General features: G+C 39.2%; 1 protein-coding gene across 2 annotated transcripts in view; it reads right to left on the bottom strand.

The window, feature by feature from the left end:
• AKR1D1 (aldo-keto reductase family 1 member D1) overlaps positions 1–13,142 on the bottom strand; it is a 40,807-nt gene that overhangs the window by 16,564 nt on the left and 11,101 nt on the right. For both annotated transcript variants that reach the window (XM_001497074.7, XM_070265916.1), the window contains exons 3-5: positions 11,075–11,242; positions 9,485–9,601; positions 3,943–4,020 (exon numbers count right to left, since the gene is read on the bottom strand). In XM_001497074.7, the coding sequence (XP_001497124.1) occupies positions 3,943–4,020; positions 9,485–9,601; positions 11,075–11,242 (363 nt within the window). The remainder of the gene's footprint in view (positions 1–3,942; positions 4,021–9,484; positions 9,602–11,074; positions 11,243–13,142) is intronic.

Here is a 13,142-nt window from a genome sequence, read left to right as displayed (position 1 = left end):
GGTTGAAATAAAATAAGAAAAGATATACTAGGCTGACATTAATCAAAAGGAAGCTGGAGTAGCTATTTTAATATCAACAAAGATTTCAGAGCAAAGCGTATTACCATGGACAAAGTGTGTTTTATAATAATAAAAGGGATCAATCCTTAATATCTATGCACCTAATAACAGAACTCCAAAACATGAAGCATAAACTAAGAGAACTGGAAAGAGAAAGAGAATAATCCACAATTATAATCAGAGATTTCAAAACCTCTCTCTCTATAATTGAGATAATAAGTAGAGAGAATATTTTAAAATGTATTCAGATTTGTTAATGTCTCAGAATATGGACTATTTTGTTACATGTTCCATGTGAACTCGAAAAATAGCATTCTATTAAATTTTGGCAAAGGATTCTATAAATATCAAGGTCAAGTTGGTTGATAATGTTTAAATCTCCTATATTCTATAGATTTTCTCTCTACTTATTATCTCAATTATAGAGAGAGAGGTTTTGAAATCTCTGATTATAATTGTGGATTATTCTCTTTCTCTTTCCACTTCTCTTAGTTTATGCTTCATGTTTTGGAGTTCTGTTATTAGGTGCATAGATATTAAGGATTGATCCCTTTTATTATTGTAAAACACACTTTGTCCATGGTAATACGCTTTGCTCTGAAATCTTTGTTGATATTAAAATAGCTACTCCAGCTTCCTTTTGATTAATGTCAGCCTAGTATATCTTTTCTTATTTTATTTCAACCTTTTACTTTTAACTTGTTTGTGTCTTTTAATTTAAAATGGATTTTTTGTATATAATATATAGTGAGGTTTTGCTTTTAATCCATTCTGACAACCTATGCCTTTTAATTGGGTTATTTAGGCTATTTACATATACTGTGATTATGACACCACTGAGTTTAGATCTCTCATCTTTCTAATTGCTTTCCATTTTCCCCATCTATTCATTTCCCCTCTTTTCTTTTTTTCCTGCTTTCTCTTGGGTTGCCTATTTTTTTATTACTCTATTTTGTTTTTGTTATTGGCTTGTTTGCTATACTCTGGAAGTTTTAATATTTTCTCTTTATGTTTGCTATTCTAGAATTTCACCAAAATGCATGTGGGTATGGTTTTCCTTCTCTTTCCTCTTTGGTAATCCATGCCCTTTCAATATCTCTGGGGTTTTTTCCTTCAAATATTACCTCTTTTTATTTTTCTTTCTTCTTTCTGAGGCTCCTATTGTGTGGAGACTGGAAATTTTAATTTTATCTTTTACATCTCTTAGCTTTTCTTTCATACTTAAAAGTTTTCTTGTCCTTTCCCTCTTTGTATTGGGAGACTTCCTCATTCTGATCTTTCAATCTGATAATTTTTTTCCTTGTCTATATCCATTTTATTTTTTATCATATCTATTGCATTCTTGATGTTTTCTAATTATTATTTTTGCTGTTTTCAAAAAGGGTTTTCTTGTTCTTGTTTCATATTGCTACTGTCTTTTCTTATCTCCTTGACTATATTCATTTGCCGATTAAAAAGTTCTTGGTCCTCTCTTTTGTTTATGTTGGGATCTGTAATTGAGACGTTGTTTCCTTGTGAAATAAATGCCTTGCCATTTTGGGCTGTGAGCTCATTTTCTCCTGGGGATACTGGCTATGCTTTCAGGCAGTCCTCTGAGGGGAACACCGGACTCCAAGCCTAGTCAGCTCCAACGAGGTCAGGAGTGAGTACATGGTCTCCCAGGTGGAGAGCCCCAGGCACCAGAAAACCCAGTCAGTGCCTCCTCACCTCTTAAAACAACTCCACAGTTCAGATCTTCAGCTGTCACCTATGGGGGATGTCTATTAGAAAGAGATACTCTTTGGAGTCTAATTTCCCAGCTTTTGGAGTTTGGAATTAGAGAGCAAGAGAAACAACTGCCAGCGGTCAGGTAGTAACTTAAGTTTTTCTCGGCTTCTCACAAGTGCAAGATTTCAGTGCTGCTCTGATTTGACTCCTGAAGACATCTGAACACAAGTCCTAAGTTTCTGCAAGCGTGGAGCAGACAATATTTGTCCTAGGGCTATAGCAGGAGAGGAGTAAGAGCAAAAAGAACTCCAATAGTCCCTCCTCCTTACTGCTTGGTGGGCTGCCTTCTTCTCTAGGTGAAAGCTGCCACATTATCTCATAATCAAATCTGTTCAAAGCATCTGTCCCTCTGCCCACGAATCTGTGAGTTTTCTTATTATTTTCTCCTGGTTTCCCACTCCTGTGATCTTGGGGAAGGTGCCAGCAGCCTGCTCAGAAATGGAACCAGAATTAATTTTCAGTTTTTCATGTATCATTTTGTTTTAAGTTTATTTCTTTTATTATTTATTTATTTATTTTTATGGAACTAACATTCGTTTATAACAGGATATAAATTTCAGGTGTACATCATCATATTCTGATTTCTGTGTAGACTATATTGTGTTCACCACCCAATTAAGTTTGTTTGTTTTAGATGTCATATTATTGATTTTTTAAAATTCAATTTGAGAAACTTTTAGGATTTATGAGTTTATCTCATTTATATATTTTTCAAAATTTACTATTACATTAGAACATCTATTTTACTTCATTTTTTCTTCCACCCTTCTCTCTTCCTTATCTTTGGCATTCTTCTTTTCCATCAAAGCAAAATCAAGAATTTTTCAGCACCCAGAAGCAGAGATTTTAGACATCTTTGCTTATGGTTAGAAATGGCTGTTCTGTTGCTTTCCATTGGGAGTAAAGGCTGCATGTCCCCATAAACCAGACAAGAATAGTCAGATCACAGTCTAAAAGTGTAGTCTTTTGGAAAGTGATGTTAGTATCATGGCAGAGTGACCCCTCCCCATAAACTGACCCCTCTAAAGTACAATGAAAAGAACATTTATATTCTAACAGAGGACATTCATACAACACAAAAGATGTCTGAGAGATCCACACAGCCATACCTGGGAAGGTGGAGGTCCTGGAGTGCCATCCCCTGACCTGAGGAAATGGAAGAAGGTAAGAGAAAGCTTCTCTTCCTCCCTGAAGGGCAACGACCTGGGGATTGCACACGGCCTCCGAGAGGAAAAGGAGAAGGGAGCAGTGGCCCTCTTAAGGAACACCATAGATCTCTGAAGTCCCTCACAGCTCAGAGGAAAGCCCCCCACAGAGGTGAATAGATATTACAGGGGTGTCTTCATCAAGCCAACACCCCAGGAGAGCAGATAGCAGGGGCAGAGTGAGAAGCCTCCAAGGTGGCGCAGGAGAAAGAAAGCATCCTTCCCCCTGGCCTTGTGCCCAGCCCAGCAGCTGGGAGCTGTCCTGGGGATTGCAATAGGCTCAGAATATGCAGCTTTTGACTCCCACCCAGTGGCAACAGGTGGAAGCAGTGATCAAACACTACCACAATGTGGAAGCAAAAATCCACTGTGTAGTAATATGAAAAAATATATTAAATCTCCAGACCAGAAGGAAAATGACAAGTACCCAGAAGTCAATCCTGAAGACACAGAAATCTATAACCTAAATGACAGAGAATTCAAAATAGCTATCATTAAAAAACTCAGCACGTTAAAAGAGAATGCAGATAGACAATTCCATGAGTTCAGGAGCTACTTCACAAAAGAGATTGAAACTATAAAGAAGAACCAATCAGAAATATTGGAGATGAAAAACACAATGGATGACATAAAGCAGAATATGGAGTCCCTCAACAATAGAGCTGATATCACAGAGAAATGGATCAGCAACATTGAGGACAGAAATACGGAAATGCTTCAGATGGAGGAGGAGAGAGAATTAAGACTAAGAAGAAATGAAGAAAGTTCTCTGAGTAATATCCGACCCAATTAGGAAATGCAACATAAGGATTATAGGTATTCCAGAGTGAGATGAGAAGGAGAATGGAGCACTTCTGCACTTGTTCAAAGAAATAAAAATGTAGTCTTGAAGAGGCCCACTTGAACTTACCTCCCAAGTGGTGCACAGATTTGATTTGTGATATAACCACTTGCCATTCTCATCTCTTGGATAGGTTTCATCTCCAGGCTGCAAAAAAAAAAAAAGAATAATTGTAATTCATTTGATTTATATCTGGGGATTAAAATTATGGAATTTGAGTTGTCAGTATACCAATATACTTGGCCCTGTAAAAGCAATTCAAGTTTAATTATTTATATATTTATAAATATATAAATTTCTTACTCTCATAAGAAACAAAAGATCATCACTAAAGGTGAGAGGGAATTCTTCAACTAAGAAAGTACAGTTGATGAATGGAATGCTCCCTAAGTATAAGGGAAATGCACAGCATGTTACTTCTCAGTTCTGGCTAACCACCCAGTGGTTCTTTTTTTCCCTCTTTGGGCCCTCCGGAAGTTCGGCATCTCTTTTTCTACCTCACACACCATCTGAGTATGAAATTGCCTTCTCTAGTTTAGGGTGATCCTTTCCCAACTAAGACTGATTATGGTGTGGAACACTGTCTTTCTATTTCTCTTTTTTTTGCTATATCTAAAAGTGGGACTCATCTCTTAAGGGCTTTGAAATGGGATAGAGAGAAATAAAAGATGATTCCTGGGCTGTTTGGGTGGATGGTGGTAATCATTTCCTAAGCCTGGGCTAGGAATCAAGAATTTTGTTTTGGATATTTTGAGCTTGACATGACTATTCAAATGGATATTTGAGGAGGCAATTGAACAGAGAAACCTCAGAGGGAGGCTCAGAGAGAGGTCATGGCTGAAGATAAAATTTGGGACTCCTCAGTGTATAAAATGGTATTCAATCCATGCAGCTGAATAAGATCACCTATAGAAGAGAGTATGCTGAGTAAGACAAGAATACTGAGGATGGAGTACTGGGCATAACATTTGGAGGTTGGAAGAGAAGAAGCTACCAAAGAATCAGGAGAGGGTGATCTCACAGAAGTCACGAGATGGAAATATTTAAAGAAGGAGTTAGTAGTCAACAGTGTTGAAAGAAACCAAATAATATGAGGACAAAGTGTCTATTGGATTTGGCCGGCAGCATGGAAGTCTTTGTTTTTTTTTTTTTTGGTGAAAATCAAGCAGTTGGACAAAATCCATTATATTCTTGAATTTTTTTCCCCTAATTTTTCCTTTGCCATCTCACCTGAGTGACTCTTTCCCTGGTGATAACACTTTCTCCGTTGTTCTCTTTAGTGAAGACTGTTTTGTCTCAATTTTCTCACTGAGAGCAGGAAAAGAGCTCCTTTCTCCCCAATGCCATGTAATCACTCATGTTAATTATCCTTTCTGTCTCTGACTTCTAAGCTCTTTGACCTTCTCCACGCTTATGACCCACATTTCCACTCTAGTCTCCCATCATATTTCTTGCCTTTTGCATTTCTTAATCTCACTTCTGTTCCAAAATGGCTTTATGCCTCCATCGTGAATTCTGTTAAATAATTTTTACTTTCCCAGATTTTGATTAAGTCCTTATCAAGCCTAAACCCATGTTAGATGTTACTATGATGTCCCCCTTAAGATTCCATGTGCCTACTTCTCTAAGTCCTTCATCCGGATAAGTCCATTGTCTTTTTCCTCCACTCCGGCTCCTTACTGTGAGGCATTATTAGAAGGATAATCCAATCCTCTAAAAATCCACGCTATTGATTCTCATTCCTGTTCAGCAGCAACTTTATTCATCTTTTTAAAAAGTCTTATCAGGTATTTTTGTATTTTATTGTTCCGAAATTGTGTCTGCTTGTTAACTTGACATTTAAAAAATAGTACAGTGCTAAAACATTTCAGCAAGAAAGTCTTTTTTGTTTAAAAAATCATGAAATTCAAAACCATGTGCTATTTTGACTTCAAAGATTGATTTCTCAAATACAGGAATTACAGGCTCAGTTGGGCGGTAACATCATTATATTGTGTCATTTCTCACTGTTAAAAGTTTTAATTTCTCTGTGTCCTTGAGCCTCAATCCCATCTAAAAATAAGAATATAAATTCTCTATTTACTTCTCCAAAAAGAGTTTAGTCAGCCATAGAGAGGTAAATTTCATTTTCTCACTTTTAAATACAGGTTCTTTCCAAATCTTTAAGACTCAGTTTAGCAACGTGCCATTTGAACAAGAGTCAAAGTTAACCGAGTGAGGAGGAGGGCTGAGATTATAACTCGCAAGAGCCTGAAATCCAGAAATCACTGTAGTCCGCAGGTATTGGAATTGTTAGGCTTGTGAGGATAAGACAGGAGAGGCAGTGTAATAGTGAACAAGTGTGGGGTTGGCATCAGGGGACCCAGGATGTGGTTCCAGTTCTCATGGACTTTAAACCTGGCATCACTTGGGGCCTCAATTTTCTGTTCTGTGAAAAAAGTTGTTGGGATATATAATTGCTAAGGTTCCTTTCCACCTGAACATTTTACAATATTATCTTTCATTTATTGTCTATAAAATTTCAGGCATTGTGTCAATAATTTCACACGGCTAATTTTAACGACTCCTCACAACACTTGGCAAGTTAGCTATTATTGTCTCCATTTTTTTTTTTTTTTAAAGATTGGCACCTCAGCTAACAACTGTTGCCAATCTTCTTTTTTTTTTTCTGCTTTTTGTCCCCAAATCCCCCAAGTACATAGTTGTATATTTTAGTTGTGGGTCCTTCTAGTTGTGGCATGTGGAACGACCTCAACGTGGCCTAACAAGCAGTGCCATGTCCGTGCCCAGGATCTGAACCAGTGAAACCCTGGGCCACCAAAGCAGAGCTCACGAACTTAACCACTCAGCCACGGGGCCAGCCCCTGTTGTCTCCATTTTACTGATAATGGAATTGAAGTTTGGAGACACCAAAGTGACTATATTAGTAAGTAATAAAGCTGGAAATAAGTCCCTCTTCTGTGTGACTCCAAAGTCCATACTCTTTCCCCAGAACCAGGTTTAGGTGATGTGGAAAGAGATCAGGTAATAACTTGACCAAGTCCTCTGGCTCATATGCGACAGAGCTGGGATTCAAACTGGGCAGCCTGGCTCTGGAGCCCATGCTCCTTACCACTGTGCAAAGCTACCTCTAACTAATGAGTATAGTGGAAATCTCCTATTTTGCCTTCTACCATTTCTGTGCCATCTCTTCTGAAGGAGCTCGTTCCATGTTGTTTGGCTGGGCTGACCCAGCTTGCACTCTTGGCCATAGACATCAATCAGTCATCCATGTCCTTAGACCAAAGGTTAGTCGGTAATAGGTACATGACCCAAGCAAGGCTAATCAATATTTCTCCATGAGGTTTAATGTACAATCTCTCTCTGAATTTTCAAGTTATGTCAACAATGTAGGCTTGGCATGTCAATGGCCCTTTTGCCATCATACAGAGAAGGATTTTTGAGAACGAAGCCAACCAGAATACAGAGATAGAGAAAGGGCCAGAGTACAGATAGTAGTTTGAACTTCTGGATCCAGCTGTGCCTGAATTAGATGTCTCTTGGAATTCTTAGTTTTTTCTTTTGCTAATGCCAATTTGAGTTGAATTTCTGCCATTTATAACAAGAGTCCTGACTAATACAAAGATGTCAGGATATAGTAAGTAATAGACCAAAAATGTGGAATTTTAGGTCAATATGGGATTGTGGACAGTGAGGATTTTCCCATCTCCAGCTGAGAATTGGCAGTTCTTGCTATGCAATAGCATGACATCTGGTTAAATTGTTGCCTTGTCGGGGGCCGGCCCAGTGGCACAGCAGTTAAGTTCACACTTTCCACTTCTTGGCGGCCCAGGGTTCGATAGTTTGGAGCCCAGGTGTGGACGTGGCACTGCTTGGCAAAAGCCATGCTGTGGTAGGCGTCCCACGTATAAAGTAGAGGAAGATGGGCATGGATCTTAGCTCAGGGCCAGTCTTCCTCAGCAAAAGGAGGAGGATTGACAGTAGTTAGCTCAGGGCTAATCATCCTCAAAAAGAAAAAAATTGTTGCCTTGTGGTGTCTTTAGGTTCAGACAATGGGCCTACCAAGATTGGAGCTTTAGGGGACTGAGTAGAAAAACAGTGGGTGTTGGAGTTTTTTGGTCATTTTTACAGTCTTCAGTCAGGTCCTGAAGAAACATAAATGCGTTTGTTGCTACTGGGCCTATAAGACGAGAGGTAAGATGGTATTTTGCTAAAATGGGTACTTTCATCTCCTGGATGCAATCCAAGATGGCAGAAGTTTAGCTCTGAGCCTTCCAGAGATAGAAAAGTCAGTACCAGCCAAGGCAAGAAGATAAGAATCCCAGAGGAAATAAAATTGGACCTGGGGAGAACTCTGGTCCTCAGTGTCTCTCTGAAGGCAAAACCTCAGGCCGTGGATGCCTTATTTGACAAAAGTGCACCACTCATGAGATACAGACTGGGTGCAAGGAACACCCAGTTATCTGTGCCTCCCTGTTTTTGTATATTTCAAGCCATATGGAGGCCATTAAGCTGAAGACTGGGCAAATGAGGAGAACAAGGAGCTTCATTACTAAGAGACAGAAACCACAGGCCAAGGATTAGATGCAAGAAATAGAATATTTCCAGTTTTAATTACTCATTCATGGAGTTGGCTGAATGTGAATTTACTGAAAGCCTATCAAGCTTTTAAGGGATATTGTCTTGTCCGTAAAATCCCACCCTGACCAATAGGGGGCTGCGATTATCAAGGCCATTGTGAAGCCTCCGAACCCCTATGTACCTGAAGTAAGATGCAAAAGGGGAATCTTCCCTGATGTTCTTCTTGGATGTGACCACAGAGGAGAGTCAGTAAAGAAAGTACTTCCAGAGAACAGAGCGGGAGCAGCCGCGTTGGTCACGTGAAGGAATTCTGGCCACTGCAATGGCCGAGAGTCCTTGTTCTTCCTGACCAGTTGGATCTGATTTACCTCATGAACAAGCGGCCAATTTCGTTTTTCAAACTCTCCTTCCCTCAGTGAACTTTTACAGCAGTTACTCCTCTCCAGCAGCGTATATTGGGGGTGTTGTTGGTGCTCAAATTGACATTGAGCTCATAGATTTAGAAAGTTCAAGGAAGGAGTGCATTTGAACTAGAGGAATGGACATCACATAGATCTCCTGATCTTGGAGCTAGCTCCAAAAACTTCACTGTTCTTTGGATTATTTCCCTTTGGAGGGGGTGGAGGGTAAGTTTTCAGTTGTATATATTATTTTGCATTATATGGTGCAGGGATGTTTTCATGATTGTGTGAGTGGGAAGAAAGGTGTCTGGATGCCAGGCAACTGAAATGTGGACGACAGTTAGGAGACTACATGTTGGTTTGATGGAGAGAATTTAAACTATCATTGTAAAGACATGATATAATAGAAAGTGCATTGGATTATGAATCAAGAAACTTGGGATCCAGACCTCAGTCTGTTGTACATAATCTTTCTGGGCATCTGTTGGGCTAGGTCAGTGCTATCTGATCTATAGTAACAAAACACCACACCTTCTATGGTGCTAAGTAATGAACTAACTTCATGCATATAGCTGCTGGCTCATGGTTTCCAAAGGGCAGAGGCCTAATCTTTAGGCATCTGAGCTCACCTTAAAAGCCATGGGTATTTCAATGATGTAAAGATCCACATAATCTAGCTGGAGGACCTTGAGTGTCTTCTCCAGGGTTGGACGCACCATCTCTGGCTCATGTTTTGTAGCCCACAGCTGCAAGAATAACAGGGGGATTGTTAACTAACATTCACATTATTCTGTTTACTGTAATGCAGCCCTTTATTCTTTACAAAGCATTCATGCACATTTTATTCACTCATTTCATTTCACAAAAATATGTTTATGTTGCACTGTCATCTGGGCATAGGATGAGCTGATATAACTCTTGACATCCAGAGTATAGCTTTATCCGAATATAGTACCAGAGACCTAAAGATCCACCTGAAACCCAGAGTACCTAATTCAGAGAGAGTCTTCCCCCACCTGGTGCTCATCTCCTGACTGACCTTTAGCACTTTCACTTGTCCTCATTGTGTAATTAGGGAACATGCACCAGACTAGCTGTTCTGACCTGGCATGGTGCTTTTCATGTCATTCTGACAAAAGGTCTGCTTCTCTTGAGCAAGAAATAGGGTTGTGTGTGTGACTGCTCTGGATCCGTCACATTGTGATGGGCGGTGCAGAAGCTGGAGAAATTTTCAATTATTCCAAAGGTTTAGATTCCCTTTCACTGCTCCTTTGTTCTCATTTGGTCCTACTCAGATCCCAGGGAAATTCTGCCAATTCCCACTAAGAAATTACTTGATCTCTGGCTGAACCAATGATGTCATCAAAATGGCAGCGGAGGAGACCCCAGCCTCCTTATCCCCAACAAAAATCAATAATTAGACAGCTATCTATAAACGAAAATGGGGAGATGTTGGTCAAAGGGTACAAACTTCCAGTTATAAGATGAATAAGTTCTGGGGATCTAATGTACAGCATGGTGACTGTAGTTAACAATACTGTATTGTATACTCGAAAGTTGCCAAGAGAGTCAATCTGATATGTTCTCGCCACAAAAAAGAAATGGTAATTATGAGATGTGGTGGAGGTGTTAGCTAACATGATGGTGCTAATCATTTTGCAACATATAAGTGTATCAAATCAGTGTGTTGTACACTTTAAACTTATACAATGTTATATGTCAATTATGTCTCAATAAAGCTGGAAAAAGATAACAGAAACTTAGCTTAACAAAAAGAAAAAGAAATTGCTTGATCTCTAAAGTATTAGGTAATGAAAAATTGTGGCTTGGATTTTCAAACTAGAGCATGTGTGAATTACATCTCAATAAAAAAATTAATGATCTATGGACAAGTAGGCATACACAAAAGAAAAAGAAATTTTCCCTTTAAAAGAAAGCTTTGGCAAATGCTTATGTCATATGAACCACCTCCCACGTCCCTCCACTCCCCAATTTTTCTGCTTTATAGATTTGGCTCTTCCCATATTGTCTTAAATCAATGCCCATGTATGAAGAAGGAATTTTCCCCTAATCTTCAAGGGGGAAATTCTTGGCAAGACTCAGGAATTTGGCAGTTGAGAGCTCAGCTCCTCTTGGTGAGTCCAACATTCTTTAGCAGAGAAAAGTGACATCAGATCCACCATTAATTAAGGAGATGGAGGGTGAAGGGACGATCTCACCTTTCCACAGTAGAAGATGTCCTCCCTCCGCACCTTTCCTTCTGCTATCTTCTCCCTGATGGCCTCCCCAACTTCGTGCTCATTCAGGTAGATGTAGGCCCCGTCAAAGTGCCGGTACCCCAGGTCAATGGCAACCTTCACCGATGCCGCACAGCTCCCCTTAAGGGTCTGAAATGACAAGGGGATTGGTGTGGAGGAGAAGAGAAGTGGGTCTTTCCTTTGGTTTAATCATTCTTAATCAGGTCGCTTTGCACTTTTTACCTTGTTTCACAGCTAAAATGACAGATTCCCAATTCCATGGTGTTGTGACTGGAAGACAGTGTCCAGGGACTGGAGAAACCGACCTCCTACAGAGCTTTCCACCCTCAGGGGGAAACTCTATCCATCCTAGGTCTGCCCTCAGCTTTGTGGCTTCAGAAATGTAACTTGATCAATTTTACCAGCGACAGGACATTTCATGGTAGCCATGTTAAGGAGGGCACAATTTCACTGAAGAAGGCTCAATTATAAACCAAAGATTTGGGTAAGCAAATTGAGATATATGCACAGAATGGAATACCAGAATACAAAAAGAAATGAACTATTGATACATACAGCAACACGGATAAATATCAAAATAATTATGCTGAGGGAAAGAAGCCAGACAAAAAAGAATAAATAGTTTATGATCCCATTTATATAAAATGCTAGAAGAGGAAAACTAATCTATAGTGACAGACACAGCTCAGTGCTGGCCTGGGGTGGGGGTGGGGGTATGTGGGCAGGGGTGGCAGGAAGGGATTACAAAGGAGTACAAGGAAAGTTTTGGCAGTGAGAGACATGTTCGCCATCTTAATTGTGGTGATTATATCATGGGTATATGCAAGTGTCAAACTCATCAAATTGTATACTTTAAATATACACAGTTTGTTGTATGTCAATTATATCTCAATCAAGCTGGGAAAAAAAGATTATTGGGGGGGCATGTTAGATTTTTCATGATATATTTTAATCGAATTTGGTAGTAAAACCTTTGTTCATTTTATTAACCTGCATGGAACATAAGAATGAGAATATCCTCTCCCCCAAACATTGACAGAACCAACCAAAACACTTGACGAATTCCTAATGCTTGAGGTATGAGTTATCTGTTTTTCAGATTGCACATAAATTACTGTTCTTTAGTTATGATGACATTTTAAATATACAAGAGTATGTCTCATTTTAGTTAATTTTTTTTCTTAATGAGAAACGGAAGCCTTGATGGAGGTTTCCAACAAGACAAACACCTAATTTCATCAAACAAACTTTTCAAATCATCTTTTCAGTTGTGTGCAGAGAAGAGGTTTAATATGATTTGTAGATTTTTATTGACCGCATATTCAGATGGAGCACATTCTGATCTCGTTCACAGATGTTAAGACCTACTTGCGCTCGTTTCTGTATTTTCAGTGTTCTAACTGAATGCCTGACAGATCATACCAGACCTGTGAACTCTGACCCACAGCTATTGATTTGTTGTAGAATGAGTGAGACAAGAAATCTCTTATATTTCTAGTGACTTTACAGTCCTGGGCTGGAAATAGAAAGCCTTGGGAGCATAAATTGCATTTTCTTTCCCTATTTCAGTTGAAAGTCATCCCTATTGACAAGCTAAGAGGATATGATAAATGAACAAATTGGCTACACAGATGGTATTAGAAAAAAGGATTCATAGTCACAAATATCAAATAGCTTGGAAAAGAGACACACATTCCAGGAATGTGAGAAATACTTCTTTGGTTAATTAATGGACAACCAGATTAATAGGGCCCGAAGAGTAATTGAGGCAAAAAACCCCAAAACTGTAAAATGAGGTGTTACGGATGACAGCAAGTGTGACAAAGCACAGTGGGAAGAGGAGTCGAGGCAGAATCCAGAAATTTACAGGGAAAAAATAAAAATACTTCTTTTTTCCCTCAGGTGTATACACAATATTAATGAAAAGAATAAAGCTCAGTATGAGATAGTAAATAGAACGTCAGAAACATCACTGAGATTTTGTGGGCCGGAAGTGATATTTTAAGTACAGAGCTAAAGTAGATTTAAT

This window comes from Equus caballus, chromosome 4 (genome assembly GCF_041296265.1).
Source record: "Equus caballus isolate H_3958 breed thoroughbred chromosome 4, TB-T2T, whole genome shotgun sequence".
Lineage (NCBI taxonomy): Eukaryota > Metazoa > Chordata > Mammalia > Perissodactyla > Equidae > Equus > Equus caballus.
Note: the sequence above shows the minus strand (reverse complement) of the source record. Positions and strands in the feature narration are given on the sequence as shown.